The 25670-nt window shown below is 40.0% G+C and overlaps 1 protein-coding gene across 1 annotated transcript; it reads right to left on the bottom strand.

Annotated features, from left to right (window-relative positions):
* Positions 1 to 14705: 14705 nt before the first annotated feature.
* On the bottom strand, positions 14706 to 25051 carry LOC115174788 (endothelin-1-like). Its single transcript, XM_029733687.1, has 4 exons — positions 24765 to 25051; positions 20013 to 20178; positions 15054 to 15182; positions 14706 to 14946 (listed from the first exon to the last, which is right to left on the bottom strand). The coding sequence occupies exons 1-4, from the start codon at positions 24823 to 24825 to the stop codon at positions 14838 to 14840; spliced, it is 465 nt and encodes a 154-aa protein (XP_029589547.1). The 5' UTR covers positions 24826 to 25051; the 3' UTR covers positions 14706 to 14837.
* Positions 25052 to 25670: the final 619 nt, after the last annotated feature.

The following is a 25670-nucleotide window of genomic DNA, read 5'->3' as shown; positions in this document are numbered from 1 at the left end:
TTGGCACAGACACTTTTATCGGCCTGCAGCAGCCGATTAAAGGGCACACTCACATCAATTATCTGGAATGAATTAATTCCCCAACATCTTTCAGTGGCAGGGTGGATGTATGACAGTGTCTGTTGTCTGTTCTTCCCTAGACATGGCGCTGACGTGGTAGGTGCAGTCAGAGTCAACAAAGTATCAGTAGTCAGAAATCACCCTGGAAGAAAGGAGATCTTCAGAGAAATGGAAGGGTAATTACACAACCGGACGACTGGGCCATTTAGAAACTGTCTGGCTAGACAGGCAACGTAAGTGGTTAGACTGATCTGCAGGTCACATGTGCAACTCACCTGGGTTACTACAATTCTATTTACCAGTTATAACATTCTTGTGCTATTTAACTATAAATAGCTTAGCTGTTTCGAGAGGACATGGCCTTAGCTTCACCTAGCTCCCTGGGCACACTAGATCTGACCCTCAAGACCCATCTGTAAAACATATGCCCCCTCAAGATTCTGAGCCTGCCTGGCAGGGTTGGTCCTTCAAAGCCAAAGCTCCCTAATGGGTGAGCATAATATACAGGGAATATCTCAGAGCTGCTAATGAGAACCTTGATGACCTTGCACCTAGCCGGTGGGGTCCCCCCACCCAGTTAGTGGCAGTGCTGGCAACACTAGCTGCAGTAACACATGGGGGTCACACTTGGACAATCAGAGAGGGGGCTAACTACTGTGGCGCTGATGGCACAGAATGATCAAAGGTCTGACTGCACAGAGATGCTTGGGGAAATGGTCACAACGGGGGACCAGCTTGTGTGTTTCAGGGGAAGGGGGTGTACCTGATCTCCATCAGTTAGGACTTGACATTGGTTAATCAAATTTCCCAATTTTTGCCCTTTTTTTTGTTGCTCAATTTTGCAAGACTTCTCAAACAGCTGCAACTGCATTCATACATCAAATATTTTCTTGAGTTGGGCTCGGGGATGGAACAACTGTTGAACATCTGAGCTTGTGGTTGTTTGTGGGGGAGAGGGGTCGAGTGTGTGTGTGTGTGTGTGTGTGTGTGTGTGTGTGTGTGTGTGTGTGTGTGTGTGTGTGTGTGTGTGTGTGTGTGTGTATCCCACATATGTTGCTATGTGATTATGATGTTTGGGACAATATAGGGATATATTATTATATATTATATTATTGTTTGGGACAATAATTTCTTTCCAAAAATGTACTCTTTGTAATGGCAGTACTGGTTATAGGTAACAATCCTGGGTATAGGTAACAGTACTGGGTATAGGTAACAGTACTGGTTATAGGTAACAGTACTGGGTATAGGTAACAGTACTGGTTATAGGTAACAGTACTGGGTATAGGTAACAGTACTGGGTATAGGTAACAGTACTGGTTATAGGTAACAGTACTGGGTATAGGTAACAGTACTGGGTATAGGTAACAGTACTGGGTATAGGTAACAGTACTGGTTATAGGTAACAGTACTGGTTATAGGTAACAGTACTGGGTAGGTAACAGTACTGGGTATAGGTAACAGTACTGGTTATAGGTAACAGTACTGGGTATAGGTAACAGTACTGGTTATAGGTAACAGTACTGGGTATAGGTAACAGTACTGGTTATAGGTAACAGTACTGGGTATAGGTAACAGTACTGGGTATAGGTAACAGTACTGGGTATAGGTAACAGTACTGGGTATAGGTAACAGTACTGGTTATAGGTAACAGTACTGGGTATAGGTAACAGTACTGGTTATAGGTAACAGTACTGGGTATAGGTAACAGTACTGGGTATAGGTAACAGTACTGGGTATAGGTAACAGTACTGGGTATAGGTAACAGTACTGGGTATATGTAACAGTACTGGTTATAGGTAACAGTACTGGGTATAGGTAACAGTACTGGTTATAGGTAACAGTACTGGGTATAGGTAACAGTACTGGGTATAGGTAACAGTACTGGGTATAGGTAACAGTACTGGATGTAGGTAACAGTACTGGTTATAGGTAACCGTACTGGGTATAGGTAACCGTACTGGGTATAGGTAACAGTACTGGGTATAGGTAACAGTACTGGGTATAGGTAACAGTACTGGGTATAGGTAACAGTACTGGGTATAGGTAACAGTACTGGGTATAGGTAACAGTACTGGGTATAGGTAACAGTACTGGGTATAGGTAACAGTACTGGTTATAGGTAACAGTACTGGTTATAGGTAACAGTACTGGGTATAGGTAACAGTACTGGGTATAGGTAACAGTACTGGGTATAGGTAACAGTACTGGGTATAGGTAACAGTACTGGGTATAGGTAACAGTACTGGGTATAGGTAACAGTACTGGGTTATAGGTAACAGTACTGGTATAGGTAACAGTACTGGGTATAGGTAACAGTACTGGGTATAGGTAACAGTACTGGGTATAGGTAACAGTACTGGGTATAGGTAACAGTACTGGTTATAGGTAACAGTACTGGGTATAGGTAACAGTACTGGGTATAGGTAACAGTACTGGTTATAGGTAACAGTACTGGGTATAGGTAACAGTACTGGTTATAGGTAACAGTACTGGGTATAGGTAACAGTACTGGTTATAGGTAACAGTACTGGATGTAGGTAACAGTACTGGGTATAGGTAACAGTACTGGGTATAGGTAACAGTACTGGGTATAGGTAACAGTACTGGTTATAGGTAACAGTACTGGATGTAGGTAACAGTACTGGTTATAGGTAACAGTACTGGGTATAGGTAACAGTACTGGTTATAGGTAACAGTACTGGATGTAGGTAACAGTACTGGGTATAGGTAACAGTACTGGGTATAGGTAACAGTACTGGGTATAGGTAACAGTACTGGGTATAGGTAACAGTACTGGGTATAGGTAACAGTACTGGGTATAGGTAACAGTACTGGGTATAGGTAACAATCCTTCATATGAACTGCCTACATTATTACGCATATTATTTGTGAATTGTGGAAATTAAGATACACAAGATTTTTTATATATTTATGTTTTGATAACTATATATTATATACTACTAACTATACGTTGGCAGTTGATCTGCTTCTGTTCTGTGGGTGGATGGGTCCTGGTCACTCAGGGGCCTTGGAACCCGGAGGGACAGAGGTGGTCTGCCGGTCACTGGGCTGACAACCCAACATAGCGGAGGACAATTGGAGGTTTACTTAGTAGCAATGCAAAATATCATGATAAAGCAATATGGACACTCAATTACTATTGCACTTTTTAAGGATAAGTTTACAAACATATATTATGATAAATAGATTTGAAACTTGTATCTCATTATGGTAAATGGTGAAATAAGTATAGCCAGTTATAATTGTAATGGCTTAGCAGATAATAAGAAAAGACAATCAGTATTTACCTGGCTAAAAGAGAAGGAATGTAATATCTATTGTTTACAGGAAACTCATTCAACAATTTTAGATGAAGTTGTGTGGAAAAAGGACTAGGGGTGCCAAATATACTTCTCCCATGGGACAAGAAACTCGAAAGGTGTGGCGATATTAATTAACAGTCATTTTAATCCAAATGTGCACATTGTCCAAAAAGATCTGCAAGGTAGATGGGTGATTTTAAGTATGTTATTGGACTATAAACAGATATGACTTATTAATTAATCTATATTATTAATCTATTCTTTGAAAATATATAAGGGCCTCCCGAGTGGCGCAGTGATCTAAGGCTGTGCCACTAGAGATTCTGGATTCGAGTTTGGGGAGGGTTTGGCTGGCAGGGATGTCCTTGTCCCATCCCGCACTACCGACTCCTATGGAGGGCCAGGCGCAGTGCACACTGACACGGTTGCCAGGTGTACGGTGTTTCCTCCGACACATTGGTGCAGCTGGATTCCGGGTTAAGTGGGCATTGTGTCAAGCAGTGCAGCTTGGTTGGGTTGTGTTTAGGAGGATGCACGGCTTTTGACCTTCGCCTCTCCCTAGTCCGTACGGGAGTTGCAGCGATGAGACAAGACTGTAACTACAATTGGGGAGAAAAAGAGGTAAAAAAAATTATAAAAATAAAATATATATAATAATATATCAACCCTGACAAGCAACACAAGACACTGGTGGGAGATTATAATACGGTTTTAAATACCTCAGTGAACTGTAAAGGAAATCACACTACAAACTTTCAATCTATCATCATGGTAAAATTCATCAAAGCCTATTGGCTTGTTTTTAACTTGTTTTTAACTAGGGCATAATCATTTATAAAGGACTTTTTCCGACATAACATACAGTGTCTTGCAAAAGTATTCATCCCCCTTGGTGTTTTTCCTATTTTGTGGCGTTACAACCTGTAATTTAAATTTATTTTTATTTGGATTTCATATTATGGAAATGCCCATAACAGTCCAAATTGGTGAAGTGAAATGGTAAATAATTGTATTTTTATTTTTTTTTACATTTAAAAAAAACAGAAAAGTGGTGAGTGAATTTGTATTCACTAAATAAGATCTGGTGCAACCAATTACCTTCAGAAGTCACATAATTAGTTAGATTGCACACAGGTGGACTTTATTTAGGTGTCACATGATCTCAGTATATATACACCTGTTCTGAAAGCCCCCAGAGTCTGCAACACCACCAAGCAAGCAGCACCTTGAAGACCAAGGAGCTCAGATCAGGGTTTGGTTATAAAAAAATATCAGAATCTTTGAACATCCCACAGAGCACCATTAAATCCATTATTAAAAAATTGAAAGAATATGGCACCACAACAAACCTGCCAACAGAGGGCCACCCACCAAAACTCACGGACCAGGCAAGGAAGGCATTAATTAGAGAGGCAACAAAGAGACCTAAGATAACCCTGAAGGAGCTGCAAAGCTCTACAGCGGAGATTGGAGTATCTGTCCATAGGACCACTTTAAGCCGTACACTCCACAGAGCTGGGCTTTAGGGCATAGTGGCCAGAAAAAAAGCCATTGCTTAAAGAAAAAATTAAGCAAACACGTTTGGTGTTTGCCAAAAGGCATGTGGGAGACTCCCCAAACATATGGAAGAAAGTACTCTGGTCAGATGAGACTAAAATTGTGCTTTTTGGCCACAAAGGAAAACACTATGTCTGAACACTTTTAAATGTGTCTTTAGAGGCCATGCAATTCAGTACTCATCTCTAAAACAAAAGCAATTTAGGTCAAAGGAGTCCATATTAACAAAGGAAATGGAAGGACTAATAGTACAGATAGATAGAAATAAAAACTGCGCCATAGAGGCACAGGATAAGTTAGAGGAAAAACAAAAAGAAATGGAGGACCTTATTCAAGAAAGATCAAGTGTAATATATATATATATATATATATATATATATATATATATATATATTTTAAATAAAGCGAACTGGACGGAACATGAGGAAAAATCTCAGCAATTTTTCTTTTTTAATATTCAACTTAAAATGCTACAAAAAATTATTTACTGAAACTTGTGACAAATGATGGAGTCATCCATGATTCACCAAACAATATTTTTCTATAGGATTGAGGCCAGGGCTTCGTGATGGCCACTTCAACACCTTAACTTTGTTCTCCTTAAGCCATTTTTCCACAACTTTGGAAGTGCGCTTGGGGTCATTGTCCATTTGGAAGACCCATTTAAGACCAAGCTTTAACTTCCTGACTGATGTCTTGAGATGTTGCTTCAATATATCCACCAAATTTTCCTTCCTCATGTTGCCATCTATTTTGTGAAGTGCACCAGTCCATCCTGCAGCAAAGTACCCCCACAAAATGCTACTGCCACCCCCGTGCTTGCCATTTGGGATGATGTTCTTCAGCTTGCAAGCCTCCCGCTTTTCTCTCCAAACATAACAATGGTCATTATGGCCAAACAGTTCTATTTTTGTTTCATCAGACCAGAGGACATTTCTCCAAAAAGTACGATCTTTGACCCCATGTGCAGTTGCAAACCGTAGTCTGACTTTTTTATGGTTGTTTTGGAGCAGTGGCTTCTTCCTTGCTGAGCTGTCTTTCAGGTTATGTCGATATAGGACTCATTTTACTGTGGATATAGATACTTTTGTATTTGTTTCCTCCAGCATCTTCACAAGGTCCTTTGCTGTTGTTCTGGGATTGATTTGCACTTTTCGCACCAAAGTACGTTCATCTCTAGGAGACAGAACGCATCTCCTTCCTGAGCAGTATGATGGCTGCGTGGTCCCACGTTGTTTATACTTGCGTACTATTGTTTGTACAGATGAACGTGGTACCTTCAGGCGTTTGGAAATTGCTCCCAAGGATGAACCAGACTTGTGGAGGTCTACAACAACAAGTTTTAATGACTCCAATCTAAGTGTATGTAAACCTCCAACTTCAACTGTATCCCGAAGAAATACATTATCTTACTACAATACATTTGAATAGAAACTCAGCAAAAATAGATACAATTTTGCTACCATGGTAAGGAAAATACCTGTCTATTTGCTGGAGAAATTACCCTGATTAACTCTTTAGTCATATCCCAGTTTACCTATTTACTTATGGTCTTGCCTACTTCTAGCAACCTGTTTTTAAAATTATATGGACAAGAAATATTCAATTTCACTTGGAATGGCAAGCCAGACAAAATAAAACAGGCTTATTTATATAATGAGTATGAATTCGGAGGGCAGAAATGTTACAAATATTAAAGCATTAGACCTCTCACTAAAGTCGTCAGTCATACAAAAGTGATATTTAAATCCAAACTGGTTCTCTAGCAGATTAGTAAGAATGTCTCAAACCATGTTCAAGAATGGCTTTTTTCCATTTATTCAGATTACAACCTCTCACTTTCGGTTATTTGATAAGGAAATCATCTCCAATATATTGCTGTTTTTAAACAAGCCTTAGAAAGTTTGTTGCAATTTCAGTTTAATCCACCAGAAACAGACAAATAATACAACAGAACAAATAATACAACAAATATTTTGGTTAAACTCAAACATACTAATTGATTAAAAAAACAGATTTTTTTTGAAAATTCTATAATCTTTATAAATTATTTAATAAATAGGACTGGTGGAGTTACAGTATGTCACACATGCAGCTAAGGAAAATATATGGAAATGTCTGCTCTTCCCAAAATTACAACCAACTAATTGCAGCATTACCGCAAAAATGGAAGAGGAAATTGGAAGGGGGAAAAAGTAAGGAACTTGTCTGTTGGGCAAGCATTAAAGACCAAAATTGGTTAAAGAAAATTGTGATAATAAAAAGTATACCTGTTTCTTTTAAGGACCAAAAAATGGACAGCTGTGCCATATAGATTGCTAAATGGCTGGGAAGAGATTTTCGATGTACCGATATCATGGAACATTGTTTATGAACTGATACGCAAAACAACGCCGAATTTAAAATTCAAATTTATTGTTTTATTTGCAACCAATTTAGAGTTTTAAATTCGGCGTTGTATATATATATATATGGGGGATACAACCATCCCAGCTCTGCAGATTTTTCTGCGACGAGACAGAATCATTAGATCGTGGCCTAGGGTGGTCTAGCGGTTTATGCCGCATCCTCCGGTGCACAAATACTGCTGCAGCCTGGTTTCGAATCCTGCCCACTGCTAATTTGAACACATTCTTTATCCAATAATGCAAAAAATATATATTTTTAGAATCCTTAGATCATTTGTTTTGGTACTGTCCATATGTCCTGTAGCTTGTTTTTGGTCGCAGGTCCAGTAATGGTTGAAGAAGTACAACATTTACCTGGAGCTAACTCTGCAGATAGCACTACTGGGTGATTTGAAAATTCATAGTCAGTCAATAATATAATAATACTTTAAGCAAAAAATGTTATCTTTAATTTACAATCTGTAGATGTTATGAGAATAGAAAGGTTCAGAACTTTTGAGAAACATCACAGCACAGTTGAAAAATATATGGAAAATATAAATACAAATTGAATGGTTTTGGGGGATAGATGGGACAGATTGTGTGGAGCTGAAGAGTGAGATAAAAAACAACAAGAAAGGTAACATAAATTATGCTGTGTCTGTAAAATGTATATGGGTTCAGAACTCTTGTGAAACAGCACAGTTAAAAATATATGGCAGTGTAGAAATCAAGCTTGATGGGATTCGGAGATGGATGGGAGGGCTTGATGGTAGCTGAAGGATGGGATTAAAAACAATCAAAAGATAACTGTTGTAAGGTGCATTGTGTCCATATGTATATAGTATGTATAAACTGGAAGTAGAACCTAAGTGTTGTTGTCCATTAGTTTACTCCAATTAGGAGAGGGTGGGTAGGGTTAGGGGAAAACAATGAACGAATATATATATATATTATTCTAAAATGAAATAAATAAATAAAACTCCTCATCAATCTACACACAGTACCCCATAATGACAAAGCAAAAACTGTTTTTGGAATGTTTTCAAATTAAAATTAAAATAAAAAACAGAAATACCTTATTTATATAGGTGTTCAGACCCTTTGCTATGAGACTCGAAATTGAGCTCAGGTGCATCCTGTTTCCATTGATCATCATTGAGATCTTTCTACAACTTGATTGGAGTCCAACTGTGGTAAATTCAATTGATTATACATGATTTGGAAAGGCACACACCTGTCTATACTAGGTCCCACAGTTGACAGTGCATGTCAGAGAAAAATACCAAGCCATGTGGCCGAAGGAATTGTCCAAAGAGCTCCGACACAGGATTGTGTCGAGGCACCGTCTGGCCACTGGGGAAGGGTGCCAACATATTTCTGCAGGATTGAAGGTCCCCAAGAACTCAGTGGACTCCATCATTCTTAAGTGGAAGAATTTTGGAACCACCAAGACTCTTCCTAGAGCTGGCCGCCTGGCCAAACTGAGTAATCGGGTGAGAAGGGCCTTGGTCAGGGAGGTGACCAAGAACCTGATGGTCACTCTGACAGAGCTCCAGAGTTCCTCTGTGGAGATGGAAGAACATTCCAGAAGGACAACCATCTTTGTAGCACTCCGCCAATCAGGCCTTTATGGTAGAGTGGCCAGACGGAAACCACTCCTCTAGTAAAAGGCACATAACAGTCCCCTTGGAGTTTGCAAAAAAAGTATCTAAAGATTTTCAGACCATGAGAAACAAGATTCTCTGGTCTGATGAAACCCAGATTGAACTCTTTGGCCTGAATACCAAGCGTCACATCTGGAGGAAACCTGGCACCATCCCTAAGGTGAATCATGGTGGTGGCAGCATCATGCTGTGGGGATGTTTTTCAGCGGCAGGGACTGAGAGACAAGTCAGAATCGAGGGAAAGATGAACAAAGCAAAGTACAGAAAGAGATCCTTGATGAAAACCTGCTCCAGAGTGATCAGGAACTCAGACTGGGGTGAAGGTTCATCTTCCAACAGGACAACAACCCTAAGCACACAACCAAGACAACGCAGGAGTGGCTTCTGGACAAGTCTCTGAATGTCCTTGAGTGTCCCAGCCAGAGCCGGGACTTGAACCCGATCTAACATTTCTGGAGAGACCTGAAAATAGCTGTGCAGCGACACTCCCCATCCAACCTGACAGAGCTTGAGAGGATCTGCAGAAAAGAATGGAAGAAACTCCCCAAATACAGGTGTGCCAAGCTTGTAGCGTCATACCCAAGAAGACTCGAAGCTGTTATTGCTACCAACGATGCTTCCACAAAGTACTGAATAAAGGGTCTGTATACTTATGTAAATGTGATATTTCCGTTTTTTGTTTTTAATACATTTGCTTGGTCATTATGGGGTATTGTGTGTAGATTGATGAGAGGAAAAAAACGATTTAATCCATTTTAGAATAAGGCTGTAACGTTACAAAATGTGGAAAAAGTCAAGAGGTCTGAATACTTTCAGAGTACACTGTATATGTGTGTATATGTGTGTATATGTGTGTATATGTATGTATGTATATATATATATATATATATATATATATATATATATATATATATATATACATATACACACACACATATATATATACATATATACACACATATATATACATATATGTATGTGTGTATATATATATATACATATATATGTATGTGTATATATGTATATGTGTTTATATGTGTATGTATGTATGTACATACACATATATATATACACACACATATAGACACATATACATATATACACATACATATATGTATGGGATGAGTTGAACCTCAGATGGACTATATATATATATATATATATATATATATATATATATATATATATATATATATATATATATATATATATAGTACCAGTCAATAGTTTGGACACACCTACTCATTCAAGGGTTTTTCTTTATTATTAATATTTTCTACATTGTAGAATATTAATGAAAACATATTAGTAGTAACCAAACAAATTTTAAACAAAGTAGCCACCCTTTGCCTTGATGACAGCTTTGCACACTCTTGGCATTCTCTCTCTGCTTTTCCAACAGTCTTGAAGGAGATCCCACATATGCTGAGCAGTTGTTGGCTGATTTTCCTTCCCTCTGAGGTCCAACTCATCCCAAACCATCTCAATTGGGTTGAGGTCGGGTGATTGTGAAGGCCAGGTCATCTGAGGCAGCACTCCATCACTCTCTTTCTTGGTCAAATAGCCCTTACACAGCCTGGAGGTGTTGGGTCATTGTCCTGTTGAAAAAATAATAATACTCCCACTAAGCGCAAACCAGATGGGCTGGCGTACTGCTGCAGAATGCTGTGGTAGCCATGCTGGTTAAGTGTGCCTTGAATTCTAAATAAATCAATGATAGTGTCACCAGCAAAGCACCCCCACACTATCACACCTCCTCCTCCATGCTTTACAGTGGGAACCACACATGTGGAGATCACGGAGGTTGGAACCAAAAATCTCAAATTTGGACTCATTAGACCAAAGGACAGATTTCCACCAGTCTAATGTCCATTGCTCGTGTCTCTTGGTCCAAGCAAGTCTCTTCTTCTTAATGGTATCCTTTAGTAGTGGTTTCTTTGCAGCAATTTGACCATGAATGCCTAATTCACGCAGTCTCCTCTGCACAGTTGATGTTGAGATGTGTCTGTTACTTGAACTCTGTGAAGCATTTATTTGGACTGCAATTTCTGAGGCTGGTAACTCTAATGAACTTATCATCTGCAGCAGAGGTAACCCTGGGTCTTCCATTCCTGTGGCGGTGCTCATGAGAGCCAGTTTCTTCATAGCGCTTAGATTTTTTTTGCGACTGCACTTGAAGAAACTTAAAATGTTCCATATTGACTGATCTTCATGTCTTAAAGTAATGATGGACTGTTGTTTCTCTTTGCTTATTTGAGCTGTTCTTGCCATAATATGGACTTCGTATTTTACCAAATAGGGCTATCTTCTGTATACCCCCTCTACCTTGTCACAACACAACTGATTGGCTGAAATGCATTAAGAAGGAAAGAAATTCCACAAATTAACTTTTAAGAAGGCACACATGTTAATTGAAATGCATTCCAGGTGACTACCTCATGAATCTGGTTGAGAGAATGCCAAGAGTTGCTGTCATCAAGGCCAAGGGTATCTAATCTCAAATATAAAATGTATTTGTTTGGGTTACTACATGATTCCATAAGTGTTATCTCATAGTTTTCATGTCTTCACTATTATTCTACAATGTAGAAAATAGTAAAAATTAAGAAAAACTCTTGAATGATTAGGGAAACTTTTGACTGGTACTGTATATATGTACAAAAAAAATATATGGGGCATTTGAAATGATGCAGACAATTACATTGATGGAATCTACAATCTGTCTGCACTATTAAAGCTGATATACCCCCTAAAAAAGTATTTTTTTAAGTATAAAAAGTCAATAAAATAAGCTTTTGCCCCTGTGTGAACTGTCTACAGGAGACATTTGCTTCCACTTCTGTATTTATTAGATTTACAGCCAACTGATGGCTATCTGGAGGTAAGTGGGAATTTTCTACATGCAATATCTTCAGCTTTACTATATCAAGTTGACATGATATTGTGTTGTGTGTGTAGAATTGGTCCATTTAGATTTTCCCCATGGGATGGTTGGATGTGCCACAGTAATCTAAAGGAAAACCTTGCAAACAACCCTGTTAACAATAATAGAGCATAGTCAAGGAAATTGCAGCAACAGAAAGCCACAAGTCATGCAGCGAGAACTGAGTTATTTTCCTCGGAGTCGTGAGAACAGCTTTGTGGGAGAAGATTAGATAGGGTTGAGGCTGTAATCATGTTCAATCCAGCGGTCCTGTGGGCTTCTTCATGCTGGCAGAACGACACTCCACAGGGAGCACAGAGAGGACACTGATCCCCAGAGCAACGCTTGACCTGACAGCAAGGTGACCAGAGGAGAGAAGAGATATGATGATTGGCTGACAGCCACTATCCTTCTGATCCATAAATGCGGGACAGGCTATAATGTACTGCACATACCACACACAATTCTTAGTCTGTGCCTATATGGAACATTTCACAGGCAGATCTAAACTCAAGGGGTTGATGGGAGATCACTGTAACAAACAAGGGACTATTGTAATGAAACCACACTGTGACAAGGATGTTGTTTAGATTTGAATGTATTAGCTATAAAATCATCTCACAAACAAAATAAATAGTTATTTGATCATCTTTTAAACAATACTGGTGCTCAAACAAACCTGCATAGCGAGTTATCAGATACTATGTCAAAACAGACTAGCTTTGTACCCTGTAGAGATAGTAATACTGTATGAAATGGGTTTTTCTTCAGGGGTCTGGTAGCCTTGCAGGTTTGCTTGAATACCAGCCCTAGTCTGAAATCCATGTCTTGGTAGCAATGCAATTTTAATTGTAACACTGGTATTCAAACTTTTTCAGCGGGGACTATTTTGTCAACCCTGACTTTGAATAACACTGCTATAAAATCTACTCTACTTTTATACCTTGGATATATGATGCGTTAAATGACCCGCCTGTCCTAGATCACACAGATTATTCCCTGTCTAGTTTGGTACATACTGAAACTCACTTTTAAGAACCATGAACTGCACTGCTTTCCATTTCGAGCATGTACCTATGTCTTTCACATTCAAACTTCATGACAGCAAAAGGATGTAGAGGCCAAAACAACATTGACAGAGATACAAGACATTTACGTTTAACATCTTAATACTGCTAATTTATGCATTACTGTGACTATATAACTTCATCTGATTTGAAAATGATGTATGTACTGTATGTTGTAAAGTAAAAAATATTTATGTACACCATTAAACCTGTTGAGGATCTTATCCCGATCTTATCCCGGTATTGGGATTCATTGTCATGTGACCATGGCGGGGAATTCAAAACTGCAAGAGTAATCATTTCAAAAAATCAAATAATCAACTATTTTCCTCCATTTGAAAGATATATCTCCTAAATCTAACCACGCTGTCCGATTTTCAGAGGCATTACGGAGAATGCATAAAGTTAGGTTATGTGAGGAGAGTACATTGACAATAGCTGCGTGTAATGTTTAGCCAATTCAAAGAAGGGCATCAACAGACAGAAAACTAGCTAGAATTATGCACTTACCTTTGACAATCTGCATCAGATGACACTCATAGGACATTATGTTATACAATACATGCATTTTTAGTTCCATCAAGTTCATATTTATATCCAAAAACAGCATTTACAGTCGCGGTGAAATTCAGAATTTTTTTCGGCTCGAATGCACCCAGTGAATCCAGCATTACAAATCACGGAATTACTATTCGAAAACATTGGTAAATTATAATATTGTCATTCAAAGAATAATATATTATCATCTCGTAATTGCTACCGAAGGGCCAGATCTCAAAATAACTTTACTGGGAAATCACATTTTGTATAAACTGGGTACTATGCTAACAACAATAAGCTATATGCTAAGCTAAGCTAAGCTATACCGTTAGCATTAGCATCATCTAATATCGATAATAACATTCTAAATATCCCCTTACCTTTGATTATCTCCATCAGAAGGCGCTGCCAGAGATCCCAGGTCCAGAACAAATGTGGTTTCTTTTGACAAAGTTCATAATTTATGTCCAAATAGTTAGCGTTCAGTAGGCTCCCACAAAATGAGGTGGGCAGTGTAAAGTCACGTCGAAAAACTAAAGAAAACCTAGTAAATAATCTATTTACGTTTGTTTAAACATGTCAAACGTTGTTTAGCACTAATCTTTTGTTCCATTTTTAACGTGAAACATCAGTAAACATCAGTAATATTTTCACACAACCTATCAAGTGTCTAGAATAAACGATAATGACAAAGGCACTCTTCTCAGATTCATGCGCAGGCGCAAAAAATGAAGTGATGACGTGTCAACTTGTAAGCTTTCTAATTCGGTGTGTATTTATCACAGATGCTTCAAACAACTTTCTAAAGATCGTTGACATCTAGTGGAAGCAGTAGGAGTTGCGAACTGAATCCTTTCTCACTGTGGTATCTTTAAAACAATGACACTAAATAGTACAGCCACAAAATTCTCATTTTTTTTAATCTATTTTTCTCAGGTTTCTGCCTGCAATATGAGTTTTGTTATACTTACAGACACCATTCAAACTGTTTTAGAAAATTCAGAGTGTTTTCTATCCGAATGTGTTAATAATATGCATATCCTAGCTTCTGAGTTGGTGTAGGAGGCAGTTAAAAATGGGCACATATTTTTTTCAAAATTCTCAATACTGCCCCCGTGGCCCGTAGAGGTTAAAACATTTGAGAATGATTCACAATCACAAAAAAGACGGCAAAGTTACAACATTTCATAAATACATTTCAGAAGTGGCCCACCACTGTACAATGTTCTTTTGCATCATATTGTAAAAGAAACCAATCAAACTAGATGACATGAACCTAGGGTGATGAAACTAGTGTCCATTCTCTTCTTTCAGGTTTCTTGCGTTAGTGTTTGTTGGATCCTTTTATTTGAGATTTCAGCCTTATATCTCTTCTTCAACTTTGTCGCAAATGTCCTCTTGACCAAATCATTTTCACCTCTATTAAAACAATGAAATCATGACAGTGTTAACTCTTTTCCTCTCAATATTTGATATGGGATAGCAATGATATTAACACATTTAAAGTGTGATTCAAGAACACTTACTCTTTGAGTGTACGCAAGGCAGAGCAAAAGTGAAGACACTCAAAGTCATTTCTCTTCAGGCAGAAGCACCGTCCCACCTCTCTCCTCAGTCGAACAGGGAAGGAGCCCACTCCATATGGCACTACCTGACTGGAGAAAAAGTTAAGGGAAGGATGAGATCACTATGTACATGCACTGATAAACACAACAGCTTGAATTTTATGTATGTCTTTTTCAACTTACAAAGGGAACTCAGTGTTTTATTTTATCACAGCACAGAATGTCAGGAATTCATTTTTCAAGTGCTCTTAACGCTCTAGTCCAGCCCTGTCTAAGGGGGGGAAGGGGGGGGGTGCTTCTAAGCAGCTAACATATGTACTTGTATTAAGATCATTTTGCTATTTAAGGTATCAAAAAATTATATAAAACAATTATTGGATGACACATTGAATTTGGCATTACTGTTATTAGCCAATAGAAATGCATTGAATAACAGATTCACAACATGGAACAACAGATAGTCCTGCCAAAAATCTAAATTAAGTTTGTTCTGAAGTGTCTGTCCTATATCTGAAAGATATAAGATCAGGAAACAATTTTTGTTTTATTTACATGTATTTATCCCCTTATTTTAGGTACTAAACTATCTACATATATACAGTTAAAGTCAGAAGTTTACATACCCTTAGGTTGGAGTCATTAAAACTCGTTTTTCAACCACTCCACAAATTTCTTGTTAACAAACTATAGTTTTGGCAAGTCGGTTAGGACATCTACTTTGAGCATGACACAAGTAATTTTTCTAACAATTGTTTACAGACAGATTATTTCACTTATAATTCACTGTATTACAATTCCAGTACATCAGAAGTTTACATACACTAAGTTGACTGGGCCTTTAAACAGCTTGAAAAATACCAGAAAATGATGTCATGGCTTTAGAAGCTTCTGATAGGCTAATTGACATGATTTGAGTCAATTGGAGGTGTACCTGTGGATGTATTTCAACGCCTACCTTCAAACTCAGTGCCTCTTTGCTTGACATCATGGGAAAATCAAAAGAAATGAGCGAGGGCCTCAGAAAAAGAATTGTAGACCTCCACAAGTCTGGTTCATCCTTGGGAGCAATTTCCAAATGCCTGAAGGTACCACGTTCATCTGTACAAACAATAGTACGCAAGTATAAACACCATGGGACCACGCAGCCGTCATATCGCTCAGGAAAGAGACGTGTTCTGTCTCCTCGAGATGAACATACTTTGGTGTGAAAAGTGCAAATCAATCCCATAACAACAGCAAAGGACCTTGTGAAGATGATGGAGGAAACCGGTGCAAAAGTATTTATATCCACAGTAAAACAAGTCCTATATCGACATAACCTGAAAGGCCGCTCAGCAAGGAAGAAGCCACTGCTCCAAAACAACCATAAAAAAGCCAGACTATGGTTTGCAACTGCACATGGGGACAAAGATCAGACTTTTTGGAGAAATGTCCTCTGGTCTGATGAAACAAAAAATAGAACTGTTTGGCCATAATGACCATCGTTATTTTTGGAGGGAAAAGGGGGAGGCTTGCAAGGCGAAGAACATCATCCCAACCGTGAAGCACAGGGTGGCAGCATCATGTTGTGGAGGTGCTTTGCTGCAGGATGGACTGATGCACTTCACAAAATAGATGGCATCATGAGGAAGGAAAATTTGGTGGATATATTGAAGCAACATCTCAAGTTAAAGCTTGGTCGCAAATGGGTCTTCCAAATGGACAGTGACCCCAAGCATACTTCCAAAGTTGTGGAAAAATGGCTTATAAGGACAACCAAGTCAAGGTATTGGAGTGGCCATCACAAAGCCCTGACCTCAGTCCTATAGAGAATGTTTGGGCAGAACTGAAAAAGTGTATGCAAGCAAGGAGGCCTATAAACCTGACTCAGCTACACCAGCTCTGTCAGGAGGAATGGGCCAAAATTCATCCAATTTATTGTGGGAAGCTTGAGGAAGGCTACCTGAAACGTTTGACCCAAGTTAAACAATTTAAAGGAAATGCTACCAAATACCTATTGAGTATATGTAAACGTTGACCCACTGGAAATGTGATGAAATAAATAAAAGCTGAAATAAATCCTTCTCTCTACTATTATTCTGACATTTCACATTCTTAAAATAAAGTGGTGATCCTAACTGACATAAAACAGGGAATTTCTACTTGGATTAAATGTCAGGAATTGTGAAAAACTGAGTTTAAATGTATTTGGCTAAGGTGTATGTAAACATCCGACTTCAACTGTACTTCCATTCACTTTTTTAACTAGTACCAGGACCTTATAGCCCAAACCATTTGGATGCTACAGACAGAAGCCATCATGTTCATGAGAGTCTCAACTTTCAATAGAGTGGTCATAAAACAGACAGATTTTGGTAGGAATTGTTTTAGTATGTTAATTCGATTTCCGCGGGGACACAGAAATTGTGGGCTAAGGGGCTCTTAATAGCTCAATATTCCATATTATATCTCTATTGGCACCCACAAAATGCTTTTATAGAACCAATGAGGCAGATCACGTAAATAAAGCTGCATGGCCCTGAAAAGCTGGGCAAACACTGGTGTCTAGTGAGTCTCGAGGGTATAATGTATTAAACCTGTCTTACAGGACACAGAGAGGACGCCAGTCCGCCATAACACATTTATATATCCTAAAGCTGCTGCTTCATTGCTCTGGATATTAACCTGATCCTGAAGCCAACCAGAGCCAGTCTGCCTGCCCACCATGATGGCTTGTTGCCCATCTCATGCCTGGGACATGTTAACAAGACCACACAGTGAACTGATTCCAGATGCCATGCACGACTCAAAGCATCCCCATCAAACAGGGTCACCTCCTCCCTGTGTTCTTCACATACCGTCACACACATGCACACACACACACACGCACACACATGCACCCATCTGTCTGCCTGTCTGTCTGACTGTCTGTCTGCCTGTCTGTCTGAGCAGCCAAAACATCTGCATTCCATACAGTGTTTTTGGCAGCTGTTGAAAGGTGACCCTTTCATTCCCCCCCCTTCGTCTCTTTCTCTCTGTTGTAGTTTAATCTCAGTAAGCCTGTCTCTTCTCTTTATAAACTGTGAACTGTCTTAGTTTCTAGAGTTGAAAGTAGATCGCTTGAGTCAACAGAATTGAGTAGAAACCATGCAGGAGTCTCAGAAAATTCTATGCTCAGTTTGGAAATGAATGATCATTTGTGAACATTAATGTGAAATGTAATATCAGTTCCTAACTACTGATTTCCATTCTTATGTTTAAGTATGTTTGGTAGAAGAGAATGTGGTATAACCAATGATATGATAAAGATCACATAATTGCATACTACTACTGTGATTCCAGGACTACCTGGCATGATGTCTCCTTGCTGTTCCCAGTCCACCTGGCCGTGCTGCTGCTCCAGTTTCAACTGTTCTGCCTGCGGCTATGGAACCCTGACCTGTTCACCGGACGTGCTTGTTGCACCCTCGACAACTACTATGATTATTATTATTTGACCATGCTGGTCATTTATGAACATTTTAACATCTTGACCATGTTCTGTTATAATATCCACCCGGCACAGCCAGAAGAGGACTGGCCACCCCTCATAGCCTGGTTCCTCTCTAGGTTTCTTCCTAGGTTTTTGGCCTTTCTAGGGAGTTTTTCCTAGGGAGTTTTTCCTAGCCACCATGCTTCTTTCACATGCATTGCTTGCTGTTTGGGGTTTTAGGCTGGGTTTCTGTACAGCACTTTGAGATATCAGCTGATGTACGAAGGGCTATATAAATAAATTTGATTTGATTTGATTTAAACATAGCACAGTACCTACACTGTATAGGTCTTGGTCTTTAGTAGCTGTATTTGGCTAACCATTGGAAAGTATATTGGCAAACTTCTAGAAACCTGGTACTTCCAGAACACATGAGGAAACAAGGAATTAAGAAGAGAGGGCAGATGCCCTAACCGCTCCTCTAACTAATTGGATGTGGGATATTTGGATCAGGAAGTACTGTATGTTCACTGGTATTTGCCTATATTCGTGTTAAACAAGAAGCTTCAGCAGGAAAGAGTTGAGAGAGAAAGTCTGAGTTGATGATAGACAGTAACTGTCTCTTATTTTAAATTTAATCCTTGACACTGTGGTTTTGAGTTTTACGAAGTACCACAAATCATCCAGATCATTACACACTGATGTGATAATAAATCACAAAAAAAAACTGTGGCTTCTCAGAACACTGTCACAACATTTTTTAAATGTAACCTTTATTTAACTAGGCAAGTCAGTTTAGAACAAATTCTTATTTACAATGACGGCCTACCGGGGAACAGTGGCTTAACTGCCTTGTTCAGGGGCAGAACAACAGATTTTTACCTTGTCAGCTCAGGGATTCGATCCAGCAACCTTTCGGTTACTGGCCCAACACTCTAACTACTAGGCTACCTGCCACCCCATATCATAGCTTAATATGCAATTATAAACTGGGTGGTTCAAGCCCTGAATGCTGATTGGCTGACAGCCGTGGTATATCAGACCATATACCACGAGGATGACAAAACATTTATTTTTACTGCTCTAATTATGTTGGCAACCAAGTTTCTATTAGCAATAAGGCACCTCGGGGGTTTGTGATTGTGGCCAATATACCACAGCTAAAGGCTGTATCCAGCCACTCCTCGTTGCATCATGCTTAACTACAGCCTTTAGCCCCCACCGAGCATTATTGCTAAAATATACTGTACAATATGGCTCAATATGCAAATATGATACAGCGTGAGAAATGATAATTAAAATGTTATGTATCTCCACCTTTGCAATATGTCCAACTAAACTAAGTACAGACAAACCTCTCTGTTTTCACAACACAGATATCTCTGTCGTAGAGATCTTTCTACCTACGTTTTGTTTATGAGAGGGTGAATTTGATTTGTGCTGTGAGATGTTGTTCTTGATGAACTCACCTAGGAGTGTTGACCCAGACGATGCCAATGTGGCAGAAGTACACACATTCTTTATCATTCAGGTTCTCACAGGAACAACGCTTCTCCCGCCGTAGGGGCCTGTAGATGAGCTGCATCACGGGGCCCTCCTCTGGACCAGGCCCAGGGGCAGTGGAGTCTGAGTATGCTAGGAGAGAAGGAACAACCCCATGAATAAAGCATTATATAAAAATAATACTATAAGCTGATGAAACTTTTACAAGGACAGACGGTACAGAACTAGGAGATTGCAGTCACTCCATTTTTATTTGTTTCTGAAGTATGCACTGTAGATCATTTGTCACTGCTAATCCTGTTCTAGTCTCCACACATCAACCCCATTTTACTGTATGCTTCTCAAAAGGGCCAACAGTCTATAGCACAATCCACTTATTGACTGGCCTCCAGCCCATCTCACTGTCTATAGCCCATCTCACTGCCACTGGGCTGCACTTGCAACAGATATTTTATTTTTTATTTTTTCTTCTTTTTCTTTATGGGATGCGCACTGCAGAAAACACCGGAAGACTAATTATCACAGTGAATTATTGTAATGTTTGTTTATGTGTCAATTAATGGGTTGCCAGCTTGCGATTTGACACCAAAAAATGACACATTCATTAATGAATTAATTCGATAGCTTTCATCCAGCCCTCCGAAAGACACTGATTATTACTGGTTATTAATTTGATGTCAGTCAGACACAATAGTACTCCCTGATAACCCAGGTGAAGTCTAGATTAGGTTGCCACTCTATGTGCGCTCTAATAGATACAGGGGATTTTTTCCCCCGATACTGTGACTGTCTACCCTGATAGTGGCATGGTCTACCCTGATAGAGCTACTGTCTACCCTGATAGTGGCACTGTCTACCCTGATAGTGGCACTGTCTACCCTGATAGTGACACTGTCTACCCTGATAGTGACACTGTCTACCCTGCTGGTGACACTGTCTACCCTGATAGTTTCACTTACCCTGATAGTGGCACCGTCTACCCTGATAGTGACACTGTCTACCCTGATAGTGACACTGTCTACCCTGATAGAGCTACTGTCTACCCTGATAGTGGCACTGTCTACCCTGATAGTGACACTGTCTACCCTGATAGTGACACTGTCTACCCTGCTGGTGACACTGTCTACCCTGATAGTTTCACTGTTTACCCTGATAGTGGCACCGTCTACCCTGATAGTGACACTGTCTACCCTGATAGTGACACTGTCTACCCTGATAGAGCTACTGTCTACCCTGATAGTGGCACTGTCTACCCTGGTAGAGCTACTGTCTACCCTGATAGTGACACTGTCTACCCTGATAGTGACACTGTCTACCTTGATAGTCGCACTGTCTACCCTGATAGAGCTACTGTCTACCCTGATAGTGACACTGTCTACCCTGATAGTGACACTGTCTACCCTGATAGTGGCACTGTCTACCCTGATAGAGCTACTGTCTACCCTGATAGTTTCACTGTCTACCCTGATAGTGGCACTGTCTACCCTGATAGTGACACTGTCTACCCTGATAGTGACACTGTCTACCCTGCTGGTGACACTGTCTACCCTGATAGTTTCACTGTTTACCCTGATAGTGGCACCGTCTACCCTGATAGTGACACTGTCTACCCTGATAGTGACACTGTCTACCCTGATAGAGCTACTGTCTACCCTGATAGTGGCACTGTCTACCCTGATAGAGCTACTGTCTACCCTGATAGTGACACTGTCTACCCTGATAGTGACACTGTCTACCCTGATAGTGGCACTGTCTACCCTGATAGAGCTACTGTCTACCCTGATAGTTTCACTGTCTACCCTGATAGTGGCACTGTCTACCCTGATTGAGCTACTGTCTACCCTGATAGTTTCACTGTCTACCCTGATAGTGGCACTGTCTACCCTGATAGAGCTACTGTCTACCCTGATAGTGGCACTGTCTACCCTGATAGAGCTACTGTCTACCCTGATAGTGGCACTGTCTACCCTGATAGTGACACTGTCTACCCTGATAGTGGCACTGTCTACCCTGATAGAGCTACTGTCTACCCTGATAGTGGCACTGTCTACCCTGATAGTTTCACTGTCTACCCTGATAGTGACACTGTCTACCCTGATAGAGCTACTGTCTACCCTGATAGTGGCACTGTCTACCCTGATAGTTTCACTGTCTACCCTGCTGGTGACACTGTCTACCCTGATAGTGACACTGTCTACCCTGATAGTTTCCCTGTTTACCCTGATAGTGACACCGTCTACCCTGATAGTTTCCCTGTTTACCCTGATAGTGGCACTGTCTACCCTGATAGTGACACTGTCTACCTATAGCTATTATCCTTTTCCACATCTAACCCTAATATATTTCTCACAGCTTTGCATTTTCTTATGTCAATTGTATCAAACTGTTACACCCTGTAAAGGACTATAGTTCAATAAATGTGTTATAAAACTAAAGTGGTGGAGAATCCCAAATGCCATGTGGATTTGGGTTCACCCCAATGAGTCAGTGGCGAACCACATTGTACCCTGCACAAGTTCCTCTAGTGCATTCAGGAGTCTGCTGGTGCAAGCCACGAGCGCAGCTTCCAATAGCTGGGCCTGCCTCTGGCTTTTTATCACTTGAATGAAAACAGATTTCCCTTGTACACCAAAACGGTGCTCTCAGCTCTTCATAAACAAGTCTCATTGAAAATCCCCTAATAGAGAGTCTGATCCTACAGGTGTTCAGGGATTTACGTAAATTAGATTTGATTGGCGTAAATAGCTGAGGTAAATCATCTCCTGATCAGGAAACTGTTTTTTTTATAGTGGATTTGTTACTTTAGACTCCTCAGTGTCGAAAAGACGCCCGGCACATGGATTGTATTGTATTGGCACTTAGCATGGAAATGTTACGCTACACGCCTTGCATGCCTCCTGAGATGCCATGTGATTGCCAAGCAAAATTTAATTTAGCGACCTGTTTGGAGAAGTGAGCGTTCAATGCTTTAGAGATTCAGGAGTTGATTGCCGAATACATCCATGAGATTACTTTTTAATCCATACCATTTAGTCCAAAAACCATCTCTGGCAGAATTTTGAGGCAATATTGTCAGAGCCCCTGGCCCTGTGCTTTTACAAGATTAGTTGTGGATATAACAGGATAACCTACCACAGATTCTATCCCTGGTAATCCTGTATATACATATGGTCTTCTTTTTGGGTGGCACAGTACCACAAGCAACAGTGGTGCTGTGTATAACAGGGTTTATGGATTCCAGATATTGCTGAACTAACCAATGTTAATCTATTATTATCATGTATAAGAAACAATAAACCAAAGAGTGTACTTTAACAACGCCTAGTCAACTATGACACAGGAAATAGTTTTTAGAAGTATCTGTCTAATCAAATCCATAATAATGATCCATGTTAACCAATGCTCCTGGATTCCCTTACTCAACTAATAAAATGAGAGAGGACTTCATAAAGTCTTGACTTTGACATATTATCTACAAGCTGTCTATCCATATGACTTGGATTTACATTTATGGTGAATGTCTTTCCTGGTTCAGATCATTGGGGTGCTGTGAAATGTTAGTCCACCACCATAGCTGAATCCCTGTTTCCTCCAGCTAAAGCCTTCTTCAGGAGAGGGGGGGGGGGGTTGCCTGGAGAGCCCGGGTATAGAACTGACTTCTGTTCTGTGATTCCTAAGGGAATGTGCAGCACACATGGACAGCAACACATAATGTAGAAATATTCAGACCAAAAGAGCAGTATATTTTTTTGAATACGCTAAATGCGTTCAAATTCCTCAAAAGTGCTGCATGATATAACAAAAACCCATTGTGAACACCTGTTGCATTGTATCTTCTGATCTAGAGATATGACCTGCTGTATCTCAAGATACAGTATCTATAGAGAGTACTTATCTCTAGATAGTTACCTTTTACTTTTGTTTGTGTCCTGACATAAGACTTTCAGATTTCTCCTTCTTCGATCAAGGAGTCTGTAGGTGTTTTGGACTTTTCCCTCTGATTAATATATGATATTTAGATGTCCCTGGTAATTTAAGGGCCAGGTTGGGTATTTAATCAGAACACTGTGGTTTAAATTAGCTCGCACATAAATCCTATGGTCAATCAGTCTCAAGCATAGATAAGAACTTTGGGTGGTCAGTATCTGCACATTTCTCCTATCCATTTCCCTTTACCTGTACATATATGATATCATCCAAAGTTGTAAAGTTCAGGTATGTTTTATCATTTGAGTTCAGATGGAATTTTTCCCTTTGTTTTGAAACTTGTACTACATAACACTGTCCTCATTCGACATAAGCACAAAAAGGATATCAGTTCACAACATTGCATCAGCAGCAAAGATTATATCAGAGGTTAGTTATGCTTATGCAAACAATTTCTCTCATCTCATAAAGAATATTGTAACTCTTGAGCAGGGGATGTGGGCAACAGTTGTCAAAATAATATAAAACAGGCTGTACAGTTCCCAGTAGACAAAATAAATCCAATTGAACCAGCTTTTGAACAACAGATAAAAGCAGACAGTAAAGGCAGACAGGCATCTGCTCACAGGCATGGCCAACATGAGGGCTCACTTACCTACTACATGTTGTCTCTATTAAACCACAGCTTAGGTGCAACACCCCGCAGGATAGTAAAACACACTTTATTCGAATTGAAACAAAAGCGCTCAATAATAATGTAAACATCTGTAATATCAGGAGAAAGTCTTTACCTTCATGCTCCAGTATCAAAACCAAAGTAGTGGCCAGGAAGTAAAAGGTGGTGAGATCCATTATTTTGTTCCAATGAGTACAAACAGTTCCAAATTCAAAAAAGATAGTGACAATTTCTCCTTGAGACACACAACAGGCAGATAGATCCAGAAGCAGGGATCAGTGAGAAGTGGAGCTCAGAGAAGCTCTGGAGTCAGTCCCAGGCTCTGGTCTGGTCTTAAGCGGCAGTACCTCAGACACCTCAAGCACCACCACACCCTCCCTCCTCCTTCCCAGACTCTGTCTCTGTCACTACTGTTGCCTCTTCTCTCCCAGGGCTACCCCCACAGAGTCCCACACATGGACAACATCCTTACACGTGTGTGTGTGTGTGTGTGTGTGTGTGTGTGTGTGTGTGTGTGTGTGTGTGTGTGTGTGTGTGTGTGTGTGTGTGTGTGTGTGTGTGTGTGTGTGTGTGTGTGTGTGTGTGTGTGTGTGTGTGTGTGTGTGTGTGTTGTACACCTCTGCCATGTGCTACAGGCCTGCCAGTTACTGATAACATACAGCAGGAAAGAGCTACCTTGTGAGAAGATAGTTCTGGTCCTGTAAAGTATTCTCCCACTGACCAAAAGGTGTGCTGAAGATGTTGTCACAGTCCAAGCCAGGTGGGACTAGATTAGAGCCCTGCTATGAGTTCAGAACCAGAGAACTAGGGAAGCAGATGTTTTAGTGGGAAGGTAACTGGGAAATAATGGGTTGTCAGACTCCCAGCAGGCAGTGGATTTGGAGGCTATGTTTGGCATAGAAAGGTCTAAAGAACAAAGTCCATAGAGCTTGAAAAAAAAGTATTTTGGAGGAAATCCCTCAAATTGAAACGGGGAAGCTGTCTAGCACCATGTCTTTTAGCCAAACCAAGGGAAGCCCTT

Source organism: Salmo trutta, chromosome 35, assembly GCF_901001165.1.
Source record: "Salmo trutta chromosome 35, fSalTru1.1, whole genome shotgun sequence".
Lineage (NCBI taxonomy): Eukaryota > Metazoa > Chordata > Actinopteri > Salmoniformes > Salmonidae > Salmo > Salmo trutta.
This window is presented reverse-complemented; position numbering and strand designations above follow the sequence as displayed.